The 25,022-nt window shown below is 36.3% G+C and overlaps 2 protein-coding genes across 4 annotated transcripts in view; both read left to right on the top strand.

The window, feature by feature from the left end:
• On the top strand, positions 1-23,859 carry CCDC18 (coiled-coil domain containing 18). Of its 2 annotated transcripts, none has more exons than XM_030226652.2 (25): positions 1-232; positions 606-753; positions 932-1,082; positions 1,614-1,781; positions 2,693-2,802; positions 3,653-3,781; positions 5,322-5,418; positions 6,136-6,257; positions 6,990-7,299; positions 7,497-7,600; positions 7,707-7,867; positions 8,379-8,599; positions 9,370-9,480; positions 10,104-10,235; positions 10,944-11,078; positions 11,687-11,764; positions 13,237-13,353; positions 14,587-14,754; positions 15,208-15,350; positions 15,792-15,955; positions 16,722-16,935; positions 17,487-17,586; positions 18,499-18,615; positions 19,045-19,190; positions 21,988-23,859. In XM_030226652.2, the coding sequence occupies exons 2-24, from the start codon at positions 614-616 to the stop codon at positions 19,174-19,176; spliced, it is 3,324 nt and encodes a 1,107-aa protein (XP_030082512.2). In that variant the 5' UTR covers positions 1-232; positions 606-613; the 3' UTR covers positions 19,177-19,190; positions 21,988-23,859. The 2 variants fall into 2 exon arrangements, with proteins under 2 accessions (XP_030082512.2, XP_050833320.1); XM_050977363.1 differs by lacking the exon at positions 21,988-23,859 and adding an exon at positions 19,810-20,426.
• LOC103814889 (retinol dehydrogenase 8-like) overlaps positions 22,004-25,022 on the top strand; it is a 10,143-nt gene continuing 7,124 nt past the window's right edge. Inside the window, exons 1-2 of one of the 2 annotated variants that reach the window (XM_050977377.1) lie at positions 22,004-22,107; positions 24,874-24,993. In XM_050977377.1, the coding sequence (XP_050833334.1) occupies positions 24,897-24,993 (97 nt within the window). In that variant the 5' untranslated portion in view covers positions 22,004-22,107; positions 24,874-24,896. Of the gene's footprint in view, positions 22,108-23,988; positions 24,994-25,022 lie in introns of those variants that run through there. The other variant, XM_030226653.2, reaches the window with a different exon arrangement.

The raw sequence follows: 25,022 nt of genomic DNA on the forward strand, positions 1-25,022 counted from the left end.
GCGCGGTTCGAGCGCGGCTGGAGCGGCGCCGGGCGCTGCTGTGGCGGGGACGGACCGGCACCGGCCCGCTCGGAGCCGACGGACGGCTGCCAGCGCCCCGTGCCGCAGCTCTCCGCCAGCCCTGGCCCCTGGCTCGGGGTCCTGCGGCGCTCCCCGCCCTGGCTCTGGTGCTGCCCGTCCGCCCGGGGCCGGTTCGCTTTCGTCTCTCGTTGCGCTGGTCGCGGGCAGCGAGGCAAGTTTTGCGCGTTCGCGTGTGCACCGTTCGCTTCTCGGGCTCCCCGCCAGGTGCACCGGGCTGCCAGAGCTCTGGGATGCGCTGTGTGGCAGATTTTTGGCAAACAACGTATATAGCAGGTTCTTCCAGTTCTCATGTATGGCAAGTCATGGAGCTTTTTGTACTTCATGAATGCGTACAGAACTCCTCACAACAGAGACAATTTGTTAGTTTTATCTAGTGAACGTAGGAAGGAGGAGCGTATTAAATGTATAGGTTTGGAAATTGAGTTTTTTCTTTGTTGTACTTTTTTCTCCTTTCCTTTTTTTTTATTTTTACAAATAGTTTTCATGCCCATTTAACAGTGTTTTACTATTAAATATTACTTTAGCCTTATGCATGTTACCAATGGAATGTAGTATGTGGACTTGCTCTAAAAGTGATGCTGATGACGACCTGCTCGCAAATGTGCAGTCATTACAGAATCAGCTGAAGAGAACTGAAAAAAACCTACAAACTGTAGAGAAAGAGCTTTCCAGGTATGAGTGGGTCTGGGAATGAGAACCTCCTGTCTCTTGTAGCCTAACTCTGTTGTATTCTGTGTGATGGATCACTGTGATTACCTGCTTTTCTGCTTTTTGTTTGAAGAGTCTTTATGAGCAACCTAATAAAGAAAAAAAAGCAGTAGTGACTTTTTGCTCTCCCTCCAAACACTAGTACAAGGGAATATTACAGCCGCTGCTTCGATGAGGTCACAGATGTCCCTCTGGAGGACTTTGTGCAGCCCAATTACAATTGTCAAGGCTTTTCCAGCTGTAAGAAGAATTCTGGGAGAACATCTCGCCAGGATTTTCAAAGAAAATGCAAAGTAAATATTTCTCTTCATTACTCCTTTTTATTACTTTGGCTTTCTATTCTTTGCTATGTTTTGGAGCATTTTTGGCCGCTGGGCTTGGTGTGGATACACTGTAGAATCGGGCAATGATGTCAAGTCAGCCCCTTAAACATAGTATCCCTCGAGTACTTTGCTGCGGGGGAGTTTCCGCTCTGCCTCTCAGCGCTTGAGGCTTGCAAGAAAGATGGGGACAAAGCTTTTAGCAGGTCTTGTTGGGATAGGACCAGGATTTTCAACTGATTTAGATTAGATGTAGCAGGCGTTTTACTCATGAGGGTGGTGCAGCACAGCCACAGGACTCCCATCCCAGGAAACATTCAAGGTCAGGTTGGTCAGGGCTCTGAGCACGTTGATCTGCTTCAGGTTGTCCTTGCTCATTGAAAAGTGGTTGGAGTAAATGACCTTTAAAGTTCCCTTTCAACCCACCCTGGTTTTGATTCTAAGATGTGTTTTCATTTTTATGTGTGTGTATATATATATAAACAATCATATTTTTATATCTAGTCATACTCTGTACCTGCAACTTTGGATAAAACTGTGGAAGGAAATGAACAACTTCAGGAGAAGTTGGATGCCCTTCATGAGCAAAATGCATCTTTGACTTCTCAGAATCAATACTTGAAGAACAGAGTGGAAACAATGAACTTTGAATTGATGCAGTCAAAAACAAAAGTATGTATCTTTAGTGTACCCTAAGACACTCAGTGACCATGATTTTTGAGTTTAGAATTCCAAGCAGAATGTGCTGAGTTTTGTCTTATTTTAATCAGTGTAAGTTTAATATTTAGTATATGTTTCACAATCAATATTAATCCTGGACAGAATAGTTTGGAATCTATTTCTCCATGGGCAAAACAACTATATTAATTATGAATATCACCTACTTATGTTCCAAAGTTTAGTCTCAAGGCAGTAAGCCACAGAATGAAAAACACACTATGAAAGAAAATAGTTCAGTAATGCATTTAGTACTGTATGTTCATGTGTCTGAGACATTGATGGGAATAATAATGGCACAGTAGTCAATTGTCTAGGAAATGAAAATAGTTGATCTCTCAGCTTGGATTAATATTGCTATTTTGAAAAAAGTGAAGATGAGTTAGAAAGGAATATTGTATCTAATAAATAATTACTGATTTGGTTTACACTTGTCTGTACAGGTTTATTTCAGGACAACTATGTTGTTTTATTTGGCTTATATATAATATTAATAAAACAGAGCTATCCTTAGTGGATTTTGTTTGACAAATGTTGTATCCAAAACAGTACAAATAAATAGATAAACAAAATGTTTGACTGCCTGGCACTGAAAGAAGTAGTAGTTGGATATAAACTTTTGGGGAAAAGCAAGAAACAAGATCAACCTGTAAAGAAATAATTTTGCTGGACAAAATATCACAGTGGAACTGGAAAGAATGTTTTATTTATTGAGCAGGAATATTGGAGTTAAGGTGGTGTAGATAAACAAACATAATTTATGGGTGGGGTTAAGAGCGCTGTCATTTAGTGAGCAGATTGTTCTTCTGTTTCTTACCTGTATATATGCAAATGTTAATGAAACCCCAAATATGTTTGTATTTCAGATTTCATATCTTGAGGCTGCTTTAGCTACACATTTAATCAGCATTCCGAAGTTGAAAGAACAGATTGTAAATTTGGAAGCAGAAGTTTCAGCTCAAGATAAAATTCTGAAGTAATGTGTACTTTCAAATCAATATTTTATTGTTGTCTTCCTGCCAGTTCAGTCTCTTTTAGGGATGACATAATTTCTGATACTGTGTGGGTCATGTAACTTTCATTTCAGAGCCATTTGTAGGAGGAGGGATGTGGTTTAGTTTGTGCTGAATGAACTTCAAGAAACGGAGAAGAAATAATAAAGGCTGGTGAAAGAAACCAGTTTGTAATGTGTGCTGAACAGGAATGTGCCCTTACAATGGCTAGGGTGATTGTTTGGCACGTGTCCACATATATTCTCTTGTAACAAGCATACAGAATTCTGATCATGACTTTTGTGTGCTCTTTGTAACATAAAGGATTCTTTCATTGTGAATACGTTAATCAAGGCAAATGGCCAAATTAAACTGATGTAAATGCTGTTCAGAGGTGTCAGGAAGACATACCTGGTGGTCAGCTTGCCTTACAACCTCATGTTCTGGAATATTCAGTTAATGTTTCAGTAGTCTGTCTTCACACACACAAAAAAAAGAAAAGAAAAAATACTTACGTTAAATTTATATTTTAGTGTTCTTTCCCAGTCACACCTCTTGGCAGAGAAAGTATGATTTCTATGATCAGAGCTCATGACACAAAGTCAGCTCTCTGGGTGCTTGGCAGAGACACCTGTGCCTATTGATAAGTCTTAGATACCACTGCAGACTGTACTCCTGGGGAGTCTGCAGAGTAAGGGTGCTCCTAACCTAGCTTTGAGAGTTATGGCATGTTTGTCTAGCACTTCTGGAACATTGTATGCACTAAAGAACAACAAAAATCTATTTTCTTTACAAAGAGTTCTTATTTTTTATTATGGTTTGTTTATTTGCTAGAGATGCAGAAGATAGACTAGATCAAAATCAGAAAACAGCAATGGAAAGAGAACATATGTTGGAAAGATACCAAAAGGGCTATAAAATTCTGAAAATTGAGTTAATTGAACAAAGCAAGCAAGGAAAGAGGTAATTAACTGATTTTAATAAATGAAGCATAGAATAATAGAGCATAAGTGTTTATTTCCATTGGCAGTAGTTTGCTTTGTGGAATCAAATTACTTTTCTGTTTTAAGGATGTTATTTTTTTAAAAAAGGGGAAATTCTGTGGTAAGATACTGATTGCTTAAATGGGCACATTTAAAATCTTGAGATCAGCTGGTAGCTGCAGACTGATAGCACACATTAGTGCCCAGTTTATCAGCTGTTTTTTTCCTTCAGAATGGATGTACTGCAGTGGAAAGCTTCAGTGTCCAGAATTTATTTTTCCTGAATTATTTTTGTACTTGTCTTGCAAGAACCTGCAGAGTATACTCAGCAGCTGGTATTCAGCAGCGTTCCTTGGTGTGAGGAAAATGATAAAAGAACAACTTAATCAAGAGATATTTTTATGTTATCCTAAATCTTACCTGTCTATGTGATACTGTTGAAAAGGGTGCTGTAATTCCATCTCAGTCCCCATTTCCCTTTCCTATTGCCTCCTTTAGCCTTAAGGCTCTGTCACTACTAGAGGATTAGGGAATTTTTTTCTGTTGGAAGTTGTTATGAACACTCCTATCACCTCCAAAATGTAATTTTAAAAAGTGAGTGGAATAAATAAAAAGATCCCTACCTTCCCTATTAATTTAACTGCATTACCTGGGGCAAGAAAATTACCTGAATTAATGGCTTGGGAAAACATTTCTTGAACCTTTTAAATGCAAACTCTTTGTTTGACTTGTGCCTCTACCCATGAAATTACCTCTAACCTTCTTATGGCAAAAAACCCTGAAATACTGTGGGACTTGCACTGCTGGTTGAAGGAATGTTTTGCTTTATGGTTGCTGCTCCTTCCCATGTGGGGTTGGAACTAGCTGTACTTAGCTGCTAGTTGTAAATATTTTTGTACTTCAGAAAAGCTGAGCTTCTGCCAGATGTTAAGTATGATGTTATGGTTAGCATCAACAATTATTATGGTTTACTTTTAATCATTAATTGCAACAACTTACTTACAGGCAACCTGAACTGCTTTAGGCTAATGCTATTGTGTTGTTCTGAAATGCTCTGATCCCCTTCTCTGGATGCTTTTGCCATCTCCAAATGGGCACTGGTCCTCACACTGAGACACCAGTCTGAGGGGTGCTGTACTTAGATGGGCACTGCCCCATCCCCAGCCCCTTAGTGGAAGAGAGAAATGTTACTGAGCAGCAGGAATTCTTGTGTGCCCATGCTGGCTGTCCTGAACAGACTGCACACCTGAGCTGTGCTGAGCTTACTCTGCCAGCTCCTTCCCTAATGAGCAATGACAGGGGAAGGGGGATGTGAGTGGAGTGATAGAGGGAAGCAGTGGGGACTCTGGGTTGTTTCTTGGAGCACAGTCTCCTGTGATATCTGGGGCTTGGAAAGCTGGAAGAAGAAATGAAGTACCTGGAGCAAGCACTGTAGTAGCTGTTTTTAGTGACTGAAGATAGTTACATTAATGGCTGGAGTTTGTGGGTTTTAAAATTGGTTTGCATCTTTTGCTTGACAGAGCACAACAGCAAAGAAATGAAGCTTTGTTGAATGTGGAGGAGCTGACAAGGGCTTTTACAAAGTATAAAGCAGAAATAACTGAAAAATTAGAAAAGGTGAGAGTTTTTTCTTCACTTGTATTTGCCAAGATGTTTCTTTCTATAGGCCAGGCAGCCAATAGCAGCAGGTTCATCAGTGAGTCAATTGTTTCCACTTGTTGGTGGCAAAGCCCTAAAAGAGGTGGGACAGGGTAAGCAGCTGTTTGTAGTGATAAATTCAGTTACATAATTTTACACTGTCTTTGCACAGTCTGGATCTTTGGAGTCTGCATCTTTGCAGTATCCTAATACTGCTGCTGTTTCTTATGTCTCCTGCTTGCCCACTGGGAATTTTACATTTTAAACATACAAGATCCTTTAATAGCTCTTTTTTTTTCCCATATGTATAAGCTGTTTAATGAAACATGTGCTGAAGAAGAGCTAAGATGAGAATGAAGTCATGTCCCAAAGTTCCAACAATCAGAATTGTTAATTGTTCCTGCCTTGTGGGAGGAGAAAATAAGTTAGCTCTTACAGAGATTTTTGTTTTGTTAGACTTCTTTCCTTGTGGAACAAGGCTGCCAACCACAAATGTACCATAAAATATTAAGTTAATTTTTTCCTAAATGACAGAAAAAGAAAATTTCTTTTCCTCTTACCTTCTCTTCACAATAGTGAGCAATAGTATTATCTAATGACTTACCAGAAAGACCATAATATTATTTTTAAAAATAGCCACTTGGCATGAAAGCTTGGTTTATTGCTGAACAGTAATGAAAAAAAATTGCTTTTAAGGCTAAAGCTGAAGAAGTAGTCATGGGAGAACGTTTAATTAGTTGTGAAAAAGAAAAAGAGAAGTTGAATGATAAGTGTATCAGCTACAGGGAGGATCTAGGCATCCTAGAGGAGCAACTAAGGTAACACAAAGGCTTTTAAAAATTCTCTGTGCAGTGTTTTTACAAAACTTGCATGTTGCAGCTGTCACTGTGAATGCTCTGCTCAATTCATATAGTTCAATACATTTCTACTCACTTTCTGTTACTAATTTTTAAACACTTTCATCCCACATGCTGCCCCCATTCCCAGGAAGAAGCCCCCCAGGCCTTCTGGGGCACTGTTCCCAGGCTCACTGCCTGCTGCTGGGGGCCATGGGCTGCCCTGCTGTGCTGTGTCCCCTGTGCTCTGCCTGGGCTGCCCCTGTGAGCAGTGCCCTTCACTGCCTGCTGCTGGGGGCCATGGGCTGCACTCAGGCCTCAGCAGAGGTTGTGATTGTGGTTGTGACTGCAGCTCATGGTTTGGACTGCTCTCTGTCCCGACTCCAACCACTACAAGTTTTTATGCTTCTTGTATGTTTCATTTCAAGCTGAAGCCCCCTTCTTTTCAGAAGTTCTTTGGTAATTCCCTCACTGCTTTAATGAGGGTAGACAACCATCAGCTGATTGTCTTTAGAATTGTTAGGTTTGGACAAACACCTCCACAGACATTGTGGTGTTATTCAATTTACATGCTTTGTCCACACTCTCATTATTGCCTTAATTTAGGCCATTTTGGCAAGAATGGGCAGTGTATGAACACCTTTACACTAACTTGAGTCTCCTCAGTAAGTCTCTGCCTCTAGTAATGAAAATACCTTTTAAATGTCTTTTTAGACAATTAAAGGAAGAGAATCACAACACAAAAGAAGAAATTAAAGCTCTAGAGGCAAAGAACACTGAAATGGCATCAATGCTGAGCCAGTCTGATCAGAAGATCATCAAGCTTGAGAGTGAACTTTCTGAAAAAGAAATAGTACTTAAAGAGAAAAATGCTCTAATAAGTGAAAATGAAGAGCTGAGAGCACTTACTGCACAGCAACATGACCACTTGAAATTATGTCATCAAGAAATAGAGGATTCAAGGGAAGAGCTCAATGTACTGGAAACCATTATTTCTCAGTTGTCTTTAAGTACATCTGAAGAGGTAGAGTAACTGAAATAGTCTTAACAGTGTATTATGTTTTGAATAATTTTAAGGATTGAGTTATCCAAACTTTTAATATCCTGGTGTATGTGTCTTTAAATTTATACGCCCGTATAACACCTGAATTAAGGATGCTATGAAGCAATAAAAGGTTGATTTTTTCATTTAATTGATCTTTGTTTTCTGTTAACTTTTAGTTTAAATGGCACCATTTCAAACACCAGCTATTGAGTTCCTCAGCAAAAGAAGCTACCTCTGAATCTTGTGGTGAATCAAGTAAACCTTTGATTGCAGACCTAAGGTATGACTTTCTGGTTACTGAACTATGGCAAGATTAGGCAGATAATAAGATACTATTAGAATTAACATGCAGAAAGAATGTTAAATTGCTGTCTCCTTCATAATAGCATTAAACTGGCAATGAAAGAAGCAGAAATTCAAAAGCCTGATGCAAAGTTAACTATCTGTACTGGAGCTGAGCATCTTTCTAATGGTAATGAAGGACAAGGAAACAGCAGGTTACGTGACCTAGAAACAGAGCCTGTCAAATTGATCAGAAATTCAGGAGGTAAGCTTGCTGAAATAGCTATTCAGTTTGTCTAATTAATGCACAGAACAGAAAAGTTCTGCAAGGGTTCAAGTTGGTTTTACAGCATGTATGCTTTGTTTGAACAGGGAGCATTTTGCCACTTTGGAAACTGTCTTGTTCTCCAGACACAATATATTTATTTCTTTAGCTGCTTCAGTTACTAGTTCAGCAGTAGCTGAGCCAGGACTTGTGTTGAAATGGAACCATGTATTTCCTTCTTTAGGCAGACTGTGCTAAAAGCTCTGTATTTTTGTTGACTCTTTTCTCTGTATCCTGCTGTTAGTGTTTCTCTGATTGCTTCTGTCATTACTGTTAGGACTTCTCCATGAAATTATGTCAGGGCACCTGTATGATGCTTTTTTTTGTTTGTTTGTTTGTTGGGGTTTTATTGGGGTTTTTGTTTGTTTTCGTGAGTCACTGCATTCAGCTACATTATGGGTTTGCATGTTCTTTTATAAATTAACCTTAAATTTATTTTTTCTACTTTGAGAGAGGAGAAAATGTCAACAGTTGGAACTTATAAGCAAACAATTTGAAAAGGTGAGGCAAAAATTCCAGAAAGAGATAGAAGAGCTACGCACTAAGCTGATAAAAGCAGATGATGAGAATTCTGCCTTGAGGACCAGCATGGCTCAAAGAACCAGTCAGTTTCAAATCATACAGGAAGACCTATTGAAGAAGGCTTCAAAAACTTGTAGCTTAGAGAGAGAAGTAAGTTTTAAATAGCACTGAAAAGAATATGCCCTTTTTTCTTCAGTTCAGTAATCAAAGATAGTTAAGACAATAGTTATGGAAAAACTGCAATTGTCATAATAATTTTAAAATCTGATTAATTTGAGAAAAATTCAAACAATTTTTCAGCAAGCAGAAAGACTTAGCAACATTAATTTCTTGTCAGAAATACTGTTTTAAAGTCAGTAGGCTTTTCTGCTACTACTTTGTTATGTGGAAAATATGCACAGTCTTGTTGCTTTGGTGTGGTTGAATTAATGGGTAATTCTAGGAAACAGGTTGAAGGAACCTTGTTGTATTTTTTCTCATTAAAGGTTGTATTTTTTCTCATTAAGTGTTACTGTAGTTGCCAGAGATGAACATCATTACCAGGGAGTCACAAAAGAAAAAATTTAAGCTTCAGCTTTTCTCAGGGTGAATAAATTAAATTGCTAATGTTTCCCTTCTGGTGCTAATGTGTTTATAGAGTTCAGCATAATGGCCTCTGCAGTTATTTCCTAATAATGTGAATGTTAGAAATATGTTAAGCCATTTCACTGATAATTAATTGGATAAATTGTACGTAAATCGTCCTGAATCTTTCTCTGTAAGTAATAAAATATAATAGTTCAACAAAATCAACCAAATAGTTTAGTAAAGTTACTATAGTAGTAGCTAAAGTGGAATTGGTGATAAGAAATTGCATACAAATATTTGAATAAAACTGAAACTGTTGTCTACATGCTGCTTTGTGCCATATTTAATTTCAGGTAAGAAAGAAATCTTCTCAGCTTTCTGCACTTGAGAAACAATTGGAAGAAAAGACTATTGCTTATTCCACTGCTGCAGAAAGAAATGTTGAGTTGGAACTGGAACTTATGGTAAAATGTTCTCAGTGAGAAACCACATTTATTTAAAAAGACATAAAAGTTTAACTTGACAGTAGTATTCCCTGTATTCAAAATGTGTGGACTTTCAGATCTGCTATATAATCTGTGCAGATTTCAGGAACACAGGTTTTAAAAACAGAATCTTGTTTGAAATAAAACATCCTTTTTTCCCTGTCCTTGAATGTGAGAAGTTATTAATGAACATACTACATTTTCCATGTGATCACAAATGCAATGAAGATCTGGCCCTGTTGAATTGCCATTTGTTTCAGTGACACACATGTAGATTTGTAAATTAAAAAGTCTTCAAAATGGTTTTTTAAAGATTCCATATATCCATATGAATATAGAATTTCTTTTTGCCTTTGTCAGGAGTTCCTTGTGCCACAATCCATCTTGGCAGACACCTTGTCTCTGCAGTGGTTGCATTTGCTGACATTCTATACCTGTGGTATAAGTGTGACATCCTTTGAGATGACACATGCTCTGTGTAACTTCAGAATTTTGTTTGTTGTTCCTTTATGAAATCTGGAAACCAGATGATCAAATGAAACAGTGTTTATGATCACAGCTAAATGTTTTTATTAAGTCCTTTTATTGTTGCCACTTCACAGGGAAAAAATAGATGCATTCATGAGCTGAAAACAACTATCAGTGAAGAACATGAGAAAATAACTTCTGCTTTTGAAAATGAAAAATTGCTTCACCTTGACCAGCACAAAGAAATGGAGAAACAGATTACTCTAGTAAGACATTTATTGTATGGTAGTATGTATGAGTGTTACACTTGGTAACTTTTTCCTATATTGATTTGTCTTGTAATTTCGAGACACATCCATTAAAACGTTTCTGTTATAAAGCTCTTTCTTCTCCCCACGTTCTCTGATTTTACTACATCTTCCATCTAACTAGCCATACAATTTTCCCTCTGAAATACTTAAATCCTGCTCAACTGAAGAGAAATAAGGACTTAGGAGGACTTCTGTTGTTTTTTGCTCCAAACACACAGAAAAAAAAGAATAGCTTTAGTGCCTACTGGGTTTAAAGCATGACAGCTTCTGAAAATGTTCTTGTTGCCTGAACCTCTGCCACACTGGGCCTTATGAGCATCTGCATTCAGGGGTTTTTCAGTCTCAAGAGAAGAAATATTTCTCCATGTGATTAGAAGTATAACTGATTATTTCCAGCTGTTTAAGAAGCTTCTCATCTTTTAGTAAAGAATCTATGCATGTCTTATTGTGTTGGCTGGTGACAGACAATTGCACTCTGTCTGCCCTCGTTCTCCTCTGGAATTAAGATATTAAGTGCTTGGGATTTCTTGATAATGTGCAATACTGCTGATGGCAGTAATGTGTTTAATTTTCAGTATAAAAATGATAGGTGAATAAATATGAATTACATTTAGCTGAATACATTTTAATTAAAAGAATAAATTACTATTTACTTACGGACAGCTTCAAGCACAGCTGGATAAGAAACATCACCAAGTCATTGAACAAGAGAAGATAATATCTATTTTACAGCAAGAGGTTTTACATAAACAGCATCACATCAAATCATTGGATGGGTTGCTGATAGGAAACAGAGAGGTAAGGTTGGCTCTTGACTTTCTTTAAATGCAAATCAAGTAAGTGACTAAAAATAATGGAAAGCATATCCATAAATACATGGAAAAATTGGGGAAAATGAAAGTATGTTTATGCTTCTTAATTCTTGTTAGAGTAATTGACTGAATCTAGTGTAGTCACCAATTACTGCTGCTACTACTACTACTACTACTATATATTGTACAAATTTAAAGGACCTTTCAGTATTTTCTGTCTTAGCATTCTCTTTATGCCTCTGGATTGCCCCTTGGGCTTCTCTCTAATGAAAGGAAAGAGATCAGGATAAAGAATGATATCACCAATCCTGAACTAGGTGAAAAACCAATAATGTTCTAGTATGATAATGTTTTATTCCTTTTAATAATGCCTGCTGCTGCAGAATATGAAGAGACATCTCTCAGCAACCAAATTCACTTCAGACTATCATGCATGCAAATACATTAGACAAGCAATTGTGTTTTAGATACACTGATCTGCCTTTTTTCCTTGTTATCAGTTTTTGTTAAATTACTTATAACTTTATAAAATTAGATTAATGTTATATAATGTTTATATTTGGTTCTCTTGAATAAAAATGTCTGTAAAAACAGGAAATGGAAACTCAAAATGTCAAGAAAGATCAAGGATTGAAGATGCTGGAGATCCATTTAACAGAAGAAAAAATCAAAGTTAGTAAAACTCTGGGTAATGTTCAAGTAATAGTTTTAAAGTTTGCAGTAACGGTGTATTTCCTTTTATCTTTTAGAGAAAAACTGTTTTATATAAATTTATCTTAATTAAATATTCCAGAAGTTATTTGTCTGAAGTATTTTTTTAATCTGGTTTTCTTTTGTTGTTTTCTTTTTTTAATTAAAAGAAGTATGATGAAACCTCCAGTAAGAGATTATACAATGCATAACTGCTTAATGCAATTACTGTAGTTACAAATTGGGCAAACCTGTGCTTATTTTACTCCTTAAGTCCACCACTCATAGAGCTAATGTTATATATACTTTTGGTCTACATATGGCATGTATTGTAGACATATGTGATACTGTAATATTGATCATGTTTTTAGCCATCTCTAGCTCTTCCTAGTGTTTGCCTGATAAACATTTTCCATGCAACACTTGTAACAGGATTTTAATAAACCAATGCCATGTGTGCCACTTTACCCCAGTGAAGTATCAAATCTTCAGGATATCAGTGGGAGAAGGTACTGGGGACTTTGCTGTTTTCATGCTCTTTCTGAGCTTGTTAGGATCAATTTGCTATCCAAGTGGCTTTGCAGTACTTGGGATGTTGTACAGAGACTGAAAATTAAGACACATAGTAATTTCTCTTCAAAAAACTCTTGAATCAGCTGGGTATGGAGATACAAAGTCCAGTATAGTTTAGAAAACTGGCAGTCTGATTGCAAAATTGAAAGAATTAGATGTTCTGCAGCTAAATTCAGCACAATTCTCATTGATAAGAAATCCTAGCATTGAAACCAAATGTTTAAGAAAAGCTCGATTACTATGGCTTAAGATCTTGGGGGTTGTTTGTCAGTTCAAGGTTATAAAGTATTTTTAAGAGATTACTCAAACCCAAATGAGCACTAAAAGTGTAAAATAGATGACAGTGTTGACGCTGCTCAAAGTTCTTCCTTTCCCATTTGGTGAAAGTCAGGCACTGTCCCCCAGTGCAGAAAGGGAAATCATGCTGCTTGGTAACTTTTTGAAAAGAATTGTAGTAAGAGCTGAATGTTATTTTTTAAAAAATATGTGTGCCAACTCACCTATGATGATAATTCCAAATTTATTTATGCAGATCTATATGGAATGAAACATGATGGATTAATGACTTGGTTTTGACCCTATGCTTGTTTTTAAATTCTAGCTACTGACAAGTGCTGGCATGTCATCTCATAACTGATAGTCTCATCTGGTATAAACACAGTCTAAACTATTATAATTTTGAATTTCACAAATAATTTCAATTTTTGAAGACGATTTCAGTTTTAAAGTTTACTATAATCTTCCATGCCTGTTTTAATACTCATATGATAAAAATGTAACTTTTCTGATGTTTTACACAAAGCTGTCTTTTAATACAATTGTTAGACCAGTTAATACAAACCATGCCATGCAATTTTAAATAATCTATTGCATTCACCTAGGTACAACAACTTGAGTCAGCACTAAATGTATGTAAGGAAGAAGTTGCACTGTATTTGAGTCAGTCACAAGAAAATAAGGAGATGTTTGAAAATCAGCTGAAAGAAAGGTCTGAAGAGGTAACAGGTTGTTTTATAATTCTTCTGTATTGCAGAGAACTCTTGTTATGATTGATTTAAACTAAAAGTTTGTGAAATGACAGCCAAAATTTACAACAAGATCTGTAGATGGGAAGTAAGCTGGAAAAAAATGATACATTTTGTGAGGGTAAAGGGGAATATTATAACTCAAAACCACGGGGTAATTTAAGGGAAAAGAAGCACTAAGATAAATGAATTGTTGAAAGAAGTAACAAAATCAGAATAATGTGAAACAAAACATTGTTATGGAAAAAATGGAGAGAGCACTATTGTAATATAAATTTAAGGGCACAAAATTGATCTGTTTTTGAACTGTCTTAATGGGGAAGAAGTCCTGGGCATAAAAAACTGTTTACTTCTAGACCCCAAGTTTTATCATACTTTCCACTACTACTTGAAAGCAAGAAAGAGTTAACTTGAAATATTAGAAGGAATTTTTATTTGTGGATAGCTAATTATATAGAGGCTGATCATGTCAGTGCTGGCCTACCTGCTGAGAGAGGCTTTAGTCGAGTGGAGTTTGCTGGACCCTGTACAGGATTAGCTCGATGGAAGTTGTGTGGTCTGTGTCACACATAAACCTGTGATATTTACTGCTGCTTCCTAAATCCTGCTGTTCCCATACTGCATATGAAGGGACTGGATGCTGTGTCAAACATCAAATGTAGCAAGTGAGGCTTTTTTTTTCAAGAACACTCCCTCCCCCCCCCCCCCCCCCGCCCTAGACCAGTTCCCTCTGGCATTCAGCACTGAGAAACCAGATTAGTCAACATAAAACAAGTTAGGCACTCAAAATTCCTTTAATTGGAATGACTATTGTCATACAGGCAAAAAGAAATAAATGTGAGGACTGAGAATAAAATCTCAAGGGGAAAACAAGGACTTTCTGAGAAATAAAGAAGACTGGCAGAAAGAAAAGTAGTTCTAAATAAAAATCTGCTATATATGTTTTTAAAATATTGACAGGTTATATTTAGAGAGCAAGAATCAAAACCTGGGATTGACTGAGAAGTTATTGCTTTCCTGATTGTATAGAGCATAATACAATGATGAATTATGAGATCTGTTATGTACTGTTGAAACTGTAATGCAACTAAATTCAGACACAAAAGTTTTATTGCATCACAAGTGTGAGTCTGTTCATTGAGAGAATAGCTGAAGCAACTGCAAATAAAAATGTTTTATTTTAATGGAAAATAAATGTCTTTTCAGCTTCATTATTTGCAGAAAGAAATAAAAATTAAAGGTCAGACAATTCAGGACATGAGCGAACAAAATATTCTCCTGCAACAAACTTTGCATCATCAGCAGCAAATGTTACAGCAAGAAACTATTAGAAATGGAGAGTTGGAAGAGAATCAAATTAAACTTGAAAAACAGGTACAGTATGGTGAGAAGTGTCTACATTTATGGATAAAATTAAATGCCTCATTAAACCTATAAAATCTGGATATTTCTTTGATAACTGAGTAGATAATTATTATTTGATATATGTAAAATAAAGAGTTTAGTGGCTTGTTTTATCTTAATCCAGGTTCTGAGCTATCAAAAATTCTAGTTAGCATTAGAGTGGCTAGGTACTTGGAAAATCAAGCCCTAGACTGCAGTTAAGTAGAGGTGCATTTAAATTCAGAAACTTGCATCTTGTTGCATTTACTTGTTGCATGTACTAGAAACTATTTGTCTTTCAAAAGTGCAGTTTTAGTTTTAAATTACGTACAGACTGTAAAGAAATCACTTGTGTAAAACCTTTCCTATGTGAGTTGCAAGACAAGAATGTGCATTTCTTTGGTATGCAATTTGAAACTACTCTTTAAATGCCATTTCCAATAGGTATCCACTATGGAAAAAGAGCTTCAGAAGCAGAAAGCATGTGCAGAAGATGAGTTGAGAAAGGTGGAGGAGAAACTGCGCCTAGCTGCTCAGGAAGCAGATTTAAACAGACAGAAGGTGGCTGAACTGAATTGTACAATCAGGTAGGTTGAGGATAAAAGAGAGGTGTATTCTGCACATGGGCATATGGATCAGAACACTTGCTGTCTGAAATGGTGCTCAGCTGTGGGCTTACACTTCAGTCTGTCTGTCAGCACAGACGGGAAATCAGAAGGGAAGCTTCTGACTAGCAGATGCATGACTTTCTGGAACAGTTTTCCAATGGAATTAATGCATGTCCTGGCAACCTACTCAGCCTTAAGATAGCACTTCATAAAGCAGTTCAAATCATAACCATATCAGCTTGCTTGTAATTGTAGACAGTACATTCTACAGGAGCTTGCTAGTCTTAAAGAATATAGCTTTGATTACAAGAAAAGCCTACTGAACGTGACTTTTATTTCTATTTTTTTCACAAACACTTGTCTTAGAACATGTTGCTCTTGTTATTCCTTGGTTTATTTTGTTCTGGTTGCTTCTCTTAGGCAGATTAAATTGAAGATGGATCAGTGCAAGAATGAACTTACTGGCATGGAAAAAGAAGTAGTGCAATTAAAACGAGATGGTGCGAACAAAGCACTGCAGATAAATCAGTTGGATATTGCTCTGGAAGAAGCAAGATCAGAGCTCAACAGAAAGGCAAATGAAGGTAATTTGGCTATTTTGTTTCTCAGTCTTCCTTTCATTAAACTATTCCTCTATATGTATTAGACATTCTTCTTTTCCCCCTATTCAATAATCAAGTACATGAGGGTCAAAAACTGATAATCTTCTTAAACCAAAACAAAACCAAACCCAAATGAACAACACCCCCACAACCCAAAAAAATCACAAACATTTTGCACATACTTTTGCAACTTCTCACTTTTGTGGTATATACCTTCACCCCAGGTGAAATACTAAGTAGTTTCCCTGTGAATTGGTAATGCAGATTATTAATGTAATAGTCAAATGACACACTTAGCTTTAATAAAGGCATATGCTATTCAAAAAATGCAGCTCTTTGAAACAAGTCTATGGAAATAACAAACATTCCAATCCATCATCTTCCATTTAGTTTAATTGGACCATTGTTTTAAGCCAGAGAAATAGCAGCAATTCTGCTTGCACTATTCCTAGCACTGCATAGTCAGTTACTATACTGTGTCTGCACTATCTCCCTGGCCAGATTTTTTAGCTCTATCCTTATGTTTCCAGTCAATTGTTGATTATGAAGTAAATAAAACTAGCAAATACTTAGGTACCATAAACATCTTTTGTTTTAGTAGTCACTGTTTTTCTAGATTGTCCTAAAAAATAGTGATACTGAAAATTTATTCTGACCACAAGTGCTACTAGGTAGTGGTGTTGCATGAAGACCCTGATGATTAAACTGATGATTAAACATTCTCTTTTGTGTTGTGTGTGTAAAATAGTGAATGATTTTGAAGATAAGCTTCTTCAAAGTGAGACTTGCCACAGGAAAGCCTTACAGAAAATAGCAGAACTGGAATCTGCATTACAGAATGCCCGTGGAGAATTAAAGATCACTTTAACACAGCTTCAGGAGTTGCAAGATGCATTGCAGAATGCACAGTCCTCTCTGGAGGAGAGGAACATTGCTATCATGGATCTAACAACTGAGCTCAGGTGAGCTGCTGTCTTTTCTGTCATGGAAACTTAGTTATGTTAGTTATTCCTTAAGAATAGCAAGTAGTTTGGATGGGGGTTTTTAATGTTCTTAGCAGCTCTCTATAATTTTTAGGTGGTTTGGAGCCATCAGATAACTTGATACTTGAGATCCTCGGCTCATTTTTAATTTCCAAAAGTGGTGCTGAATTCTTTTTGGGGAATTCTGTTTTAAAATTTGCTGAAATTATTTTCAGAATCTTAAAGCGGTGAAGTAATCATAAGAATAGTCAAATTGTCCAGTTGACTTTCTGACCACAAATTAATGATACTTTATTTTTTAAAGAATCCTGATATAGCCAATTAAATAAACTGAATAATGAAGTTACTTAGAATTCCTCACCTGGAATATAATTAACAGAATTATTCTATTTGGGTTTGTTTCCTTGCAATCAATTCACCTTTAGGGTAATATCCTGTAAGTAAGTAGTAGATCTCATGATTTTCAAGCTGGATATTTGAAGCTAAGCAACTGAATGTGCATTAAGCAATTAAATGTATGACAATTTCAGGTATTGTAAGGATGAAATTGAAGACAAAAAGCAGGAACTCCTTGACATGGACCAAGCACTGAAAGAAAGGAATTGGGAACTGAAACAAAGAGTAGCTCAGGTGAGATAGTTTTTAAGCATGTTACTGACAATTATTCCTGTTATATAGCAGATAACTTATGAAAAGTTAGGTTAGGCCTGCTAGGTTTGGTTACTTTGATGCATTGTCTCAAACTCTTCTGGTTCCTACAGCCACAGTGCCAACCTCAAACCAGCTGTGTGTTGTTGAAGCCTTATGCCATAACCTGTCCCAAGATTCTTAATTAGTGATAAAGTTATGGGGCAACTGTTCTCATCTTGATGTTTGCTAAGAGGAAGGAAAGATCTGTGCTGAAGGGTGCTTGAAGATGATAGATTCCTTTCCTTGTTTGCACTGGAGCTTATCTGATTCACATTAAAGCAGCCTCTAAATATGAAATGGTATTTTTGTAGTAGCTCATTTTGTAGATCATTTGAAATATTTTCAGACTTTTGGTCTGGCTTCCAGATTTGATGCCCATCATGGGAAAATTCTGCTTCTGTCACTTTATAATAAACCTCTTCCTGAAGGACTTACCAGCCTTTGTCTTCAAGAATATTTGAGGTTCAGAGAGAAGGAGTGAGATTTGAATAAGTCTGTTCAAAGAACTGATACTGTAAGGAGGCCAGATCTTGCCATGTGTTTTTGCCACAGTACCCTGTGAACTGCCCCAGGAAGTCATCAAAGCTTTTGATGAACTAAATTTTTTTGGTTTGGCAAAATTCGGCATTTCCTAACAAGGTGGATTACTGAAATAAACTACATGTATTTCTTTGAGAAGGATAACTTGCATAATGTGTATATGAGGACCTAACCTATTCAGTTATGGACTTTTTCCCAATTTTCCCCTTTTTATGTTTAGCCACTATTTCAATGAAATAGCTAGGGTGTAGCTACTCAAGAGAATATTAGTTCAAAATAAAATACTTCCTTCTCCTCCTTTTTTACCTCTAGATTACACAATTGGATATGACAGTTCGTGAGCATAAAGGAGAAATGGAGCAACAAATAATTCAATTACAGTGTAATTTAGAGAAGTCAGAGTTGGAAATTAAGGAATGCAATAAACAGGTAATGCTTCTTAATCAAACCCACAGTTTCCCTAAAAAAGGGCAGCTAATTCTATGAGAAAGTCTGATCCTGGGACACAATAGCTGGCCAGATTTAATCTAGAAGATAAAAGCTCTTTTTTATTGTAGGGAGAGGGAAGGAATGTACCAGTAAAAATAGATATTTGTCAATTAAAACTATAAATTTTGTAAGGCTGTAACAGTGCAAAAATGAAAAATGATTTTTCACATGATATGATATGGCTCTCAAACTGCTCTTTTAGTAAAAGAAAATGTAGACAAAATAAAAAATTGACAGAGGAATCCAAAGTCAGGGTCAATACTGACAATATTTTGGAGTTTTGTTTGTTTTGTGGTTTGTTTTTTTTTAATAAAATTGTTCTGACTTTGGTAAAATATTGGTTCTGATCTAATTGAATTTTCTGTTCAGATTAAGGGTTTAGAGAAGAAACTCCAGCATTCTAAAGATGAGCTTCGTGAAAAAGAGTTTGAATTGCTCCAGAGAGATCAGGAAATAAATCAGCTGAAGAAAAAAAGAATGAAAGAAAACAACATAGCCTAGAAGCTCTAGGAAAGGTAAAACATACCTTGGATAGACAAAAAAATATCGATTTTTAATGCCATTACTCTACTGCCTAGAAAAAATTATATTGTATCTCTTTAGTGTGTCATTACTTCTCCCAGAATAGTTGTATTCTTATCCCCTAAGTTTAATTATTTTAAAATTACAGATTTTATGGCAAACTCATAATTGCTTTCTGTGGAGAAATTTGGTTACTGATTGTGTTTAGGGACCTGATTTTCTGACTATGGATGACATGGTCTTTCTTGAAATGAAACAAACAATGTGCTGTATGATGAGAGCTTCTTATGACTTAGGTACCTATCTTGTGAAAATTATTGCATCAAAGGCCACTAAGCTCTAGCATGCTGGTAGGAAGGAGAAGTGAGAATGTTTTGGCCTAGTGAATGGGAGTGTGTGGAGGGACTTGAGAAGACAGCTAACTTTGTGAATGAAACCAATCTTTGGTTTGGTGCATGAATCAGTCTCCACAAGTCTCTACACAAGGTCTCTACACGTGAGACCTGAGATAAACAGGCTTTCTACAGAAACAAGTTCAGTCAAGGATGTTTCCAAGCCAGGATGGCCTCTGTCACTTTGGTTGTGCTGCATTTATGTGTTTCTTTTCCCTAGGATGAGGTATCAGAGAAGCCTCATTTCTGTGTGAACACCAAAGGCCTTTGGTCTGTATTCTAGATCATGAGGGCTTGGTTGTGTCACAGCTGAATATGAAGATTGTTTCACTGCAAATTAAAGCAATATCAGCTCTTCCATCTTGAATTCTGTTAGGTTGTTGATGATGCTGAAGAACAGGACAGTGAGTGCTGCTACCTTTCACACACACCATTAACAACTTCTAACTTTTCCTAAGGGATTATTCTGAAAGAAAGAATTTCCTAGCTAGCCCCTGTACAATTACTGACTAGACTCTTTCCTTCCAGACAAATTGACTTTTTTTTTTCTAAGGAATGCCAGGTAGGAAGAGGCCTAGGAATGATCTAAGAAAGGCTTTGAAATAGACCTGCTCTGGTCATGTTCCTTTCTAGACTTGGGATAAGGAAATGAAATTTTATTTTCATTGTAGTGAAGTAGATAAAAAAAACCACTGGATTTTGGAAGCATTCTGTGTAAGCCATGAAATATGTTGAGGAGGGCTTCTGGCTCCATTTAGAATATTATATGGTTCCTTCTTTGTTTAAAAATAACATAATGTAAGAAAACACTTTCTCCATTAGTAACACATTGCAGACTGATTGACCAGACTTCCAGAGAAATTTTCTGTCCTAGTTCTAAAAAATAAATTGCCTAATCTATTTAGGGAAAAGGGGTGGAGAGGCAGTGTGTATGTCTTGCCCAGGGGTACAGTCTGTCTCATTCTTTTTCTTCTTAATACATTGCCTTCCTTGCTTATTACAGAAAATATATTAGTTCAGGGGAGGAACTGCTGGGAGGGTTGATTTGTGTTCTGGTCCACTCTGTCCCTTTGGGACTCATAAAATAACCAGGTCACAGAGTTTTCAGTTGAATCATTCTTTGTTCTTGCTGTGCTTCAATCTGCAGTGAAGATTTTGTAACAATACAGCACTTGGCTACCCTTAGAAGCTGTAAATATTCCAAATAAAGGAACCAAAAATATATTGCTGAATATTAAGAATAGATTTTTTTCATTTTTCTGGGAATTTGAGGTAATTTTCTTTATTAAAAAAAAAGGCAGATTGGATTTACAGCAAACTAATTTTTTGTGACCATAATTCCTTCTGAAATGAGAAGTAAAATTGTATTAAATGAAGTGAAGTAAGAAAAAAATAGTGCTTGCAATGACTGATTTTTCTAAAAAGTTACTTTTACAACATTTTTGGAAAACTGTGCATCACATTAAAAATTAGGAATTACTGTAATCTTTCATTTGTTACCTGTAAGCTGCTTATATGCTCCTTACAAGTGTTTCTGTACAGAGTGTCTAGCATTCCTCATAGAGAATAAGCACCTACCTAATCATGGATAGATACAGGACCAACATAACCTCTTTTTAAATTTATAATTAACAGGAACCTTAGTATACTATGATGTGAAGTAGTAATGGCTGATAGAGTCTCTTCTTGTGTTCCAGCACTAGCTCATGTAAACAGAGACACCTGAAACTCTATTTTTTTTCCTATAAATGAATAATTAGATCCAGCATATTCACTTGTTTTTAAAAGGAGGGGTAGGGGTGATAAAGCTGTAGAAACTAACAAAAAACCCCTAACCTCAAACATGATGTGTTTGGCTGCATTTACTTCTATATACAGCTTACATTTGTTTTGCTATTTTTCTTGCCCAGTGTTGGTGTACATCATAGGCTTTTTTCCTCTTCATACCTTGATACTGTTGATGGGGTTTCTACAGACACTTCCTGAACTGTTAGCAACTTAAGAACAACAATGCAATCCAACATGAAACCTTGAGCCTCATGCAGAAGAGTTATTTCAAAAGATAGTGTTCATTTAAACTGTACACAATTTTTACAGGGATTTGCATATGAAGATTTCTTCTCAAAAATATTCTTCATAACGTTTTCCTTCTTATTTGCTAGAACATAATATGGTATTGGAAAATTTGTAAGTTGTGCTCTTGGAGAAAGCAAATGCATTTCACTTACAAGAACAGTGAAAAAAATGCATTAATAACATAAATCAGTGTTTGAGATGGCAGCCATGGACTTGAGACCTGCTGTTAGTTTTCTTGAATTTGTAAAATAAAGTTTAATAATGAAAAGTAACATGTTGGTACAAATGGATTTAGATATGGTCATCACATATTTTGTTTCAGGTTCAAGAATTGTGAAGGAATGACTGCTGCTGCCCATTGGACAAGCAGCAGCCCAGGGATGCTGTTGCTGGCATCGTTGTGCTGCTGCTGCATCGTCTCTGTGCCTTCAATGAGGACATGGTGAAACTATTTCTAAATAAGGCCTGGGGTTATTTGTACTGAAGCAGATGACAACCTTTTTATTTTTCCAACTCAAGATTATTGCCTTCATATAATAACATATTAATTTATCTTTTATACTTCAGAATAAAATTATTTGTAGGGAGTAATTTCAGCTGTCATCTTTTTCAAAGGTTTTTAAATTATGTACTTGTTTAATATCTCACTTCTAACTAAAAGCACAATGGTACTACCTTTTTAGCAATTTTTGTTTGGGACTATTTTATCTTGTTTTGTACAAATGCAGTGATGCAGACACAACATAGTATTAAAATTTATCTGTTTGTAAGATGTTTTGGGACACTGATTTGATCATAGACACTGGCAAAGCCTGCTTGCTTTACTCCAAGCAGTATCTTTAAGATGCACAGGGTTGTGGGACATAAAGCTTGAGGCTGTTTCTTTTGATATTTTTAATGAAACAAAAATCCATGCAAAAATTCCCATTGATTAAATTCACATAATAACTATGCATTCTAAAACATTTATTTCCACATTTCCAAAAGTATTACACAATTAAGCTGGTATGAATGGCTAGTGGCCTCACTTTTATATTTACATAAGTATCAGAAACTGCAAATAGGCTTTTGAGGCATCAGTCTAAGTCTGATTAATGCACACATGATTTATGTGCATTAAGACATGTGATTCATACTTCAGAAATCAAGTTGCTAAAGTTATTTGATGTAAATAAAAGGAAAAGAATTGAATTTATTTCAGTTTGAATACCAGGCCTCAGATAAGTGTTTTGTGTATTAAAAGTGTGTCTTAGCCAACAAACTTATCTGAGGTATCCAGAAACTCTGCAAGTGGCAGTTTGCTAAACTCCTTGGGCAGTACTGGCTCTTTCACTTGATGTAAACACGTTCCACAAATGCCACATGTTCCACATTAAGTGGTTCTGCTACCATTGACAAGCCAAGATACATTCATCTAAAGTATTTCTGCAGTTTCAGATTATTTATTCTGCTATTATGAAAATTATGATGTGACAAAAAACACTGTTACTTACAGAAACAAATATACTGTGTGTTTCAAATCAAGCTATTTCTTTCTCTACATAACTGTAAAGAGAAGATCTTAGAATTAGGTTGACTGGTGCAATAATTGCAAATTAAACTACTTTTTTTTTTAACTCTCTTTATGCACAGCCCTTTTCTTTCAGCCTAGAAGTGTATGCACCAAATTTCAGACAGATTTTTTTTAAAGCAGTGGAATACATAAGCCCTTCAAACCAGGATTTCAAGTGGAAAATATAACCAATCCTTAATTACAGCTGCATCACAACACTAATGGAATTCCACTACCTAGCATTGAATAAAGCCTCATTTGCTCCTCCTACATGCACTAAATATAAATGTGCATGAACAGCAAAAGCAATTTGCCTAATCTCTGAATCAGCTAAATAGCATTTGCACTGAAATTTTGTCTGTATACTAACTTATCTGGTTAAACTGTGGGTCAAACTGAGAAATAAGGAGAATCATAATTATATTTTCTCTTTAGATGTTTTGCCATTTTGTTGCTTGTCTGAGAAGTTAAGGATTCCACTTGTACTGTTCAAGCCAATTTATTTCTTTTGGAAAGGATGGACTTTTTTTAAACATAATTTTAGTTAAATATTTCTGTAGTGTCCTACTTTTCTTGAGTTACTAACCAATTTACATCTATGCAAATCCTGGAACACTAAATTCATTCTTCTGAAGTATGTTGCATTTACATGGGGTTGTTGGGTCTTGAAAAACATTTTACTGTGTATAATGGCATTGCACTTAGCTGAATGCTGTTCATAAGGCTAATTGCTCATTAAGGTCTTTCTTTTTCCTGTCAGAAACAGAAACAAGGGACTGGTTTTCTTCCTGAATGTAGTATACCTACAGTTACTGTATGTTAAACATGAACTGCACTGAAGTGCCAGCCCAAATGTCCCTTTTTAATCCACAGTTTGTGTGTAAAATATTTTCTCCAAAAGCTAGACTTCAGGCTAGTTCTTATTTTTTTAAATTTCTGACATGTCAATTGCAGAATCAGAAGTGTTGAGATTTCAGTCTTAAAAGAATGTAGTGAAGCTGGTCTGTTCAACATTTCTTGTCAGTTCTCCACTGCAGCATGCTTGCTAACTTTCTCTGTCCTTGGTTGGGAACACTGCCAAAAGGAAATGTGAGGAGTCTGTCCAACAATTTGTCTCTTGCAAAATGGGATGTGGATTCTGAAATTTGGGGTTTTTTTCTGTAATGCCTATTAAGACTCTTACAATAGTAAGGCATCAGGGAAGAAATCTGTTCCTCAATGTGTTGTAAAAGAACCAGGAGGGTGCTGTAGGTGTAGGAATTCTGAAGAGCTTCAGCAGAGGGATCCCACCTAGGGTGCAGTTTACTTTCCATAGATGTGAGTGGAGGACTTAGCACTACAGAGCAATTGTCATTGTGGAAAAGGTTTTCCTGCCAGTACTGTACAAGCTGGTTATTATATTAAGAACAATTCCTGTAGTTTACAAGTGCCTCAGTTTATAGATTGATCAAATTCTGTATTAATCAGTTTTGATAATGCAGATAATAAGCACATGTAGGACCACCTGCTTGTATTTTGTTTAGTTTGAGATTATCCCTTAATCATGCAGTGTCCAGGTGTGCATTTTCAGATGTGTTGACTCAGGGAAGGTGGAGATAGTATTAAAGACCAGTCACATTATGCTGTGGTTACATTTCTGTTGTTGCTCCTGTGAAGAATTGAACCGCTCAGTGAAGAGAATGGCAAGAAGAAATGTCCTCATTACAGGTTGCTCCTCAGGAATTGGACTGGCAATAGCTGTAAAAATGGCAAAAGATGAACAGAAAAGATTTAAAGGTAATAATCTATCTGTTCTTTATCTTTAC

This window comes from Serinus canaria, chromosome 8 (assembly GCF_022539315.1).
Source record: "Serinus canaria isolate serCan28SL12 chromosome 8, serCan2020, whole genome shotgun sequence".
Taxonomy (NCBI): domain Eukaryota; kingdom Metazoa; phylum Chordata; class Aves; order Passeriformes; family Fringillidae; genus Serinus; species Serinus canaria.

What these genes read in the sequence shown, in the direction of transcription:
- CCDC18 (XM_030226652.2), top strand. Translation starts at nt 614, where the DNA reads ATGTTACCAATGGAATGTAGTATGTGGACTTGCTCTAAAAGTGATGCT. An exon ending in ATTTTCAAAGAAAATGCAAA is followed by an intron (nt 1,083 to 1,613) that starts GTAAATATTTCT and finishes TTTTATATCTAG; the next exon opens with TCATACTCTGTACCTGCAAC. An exon ending in CTTGTAGCTTAGAGAGAGAA is followed by an intron (nt 8,600 to 9,369) that starts GTAAGTTTTAAA and finishes ATTTAATTTCAG; the next exon opens with GTAAGAAAGAAATCTTCTCA.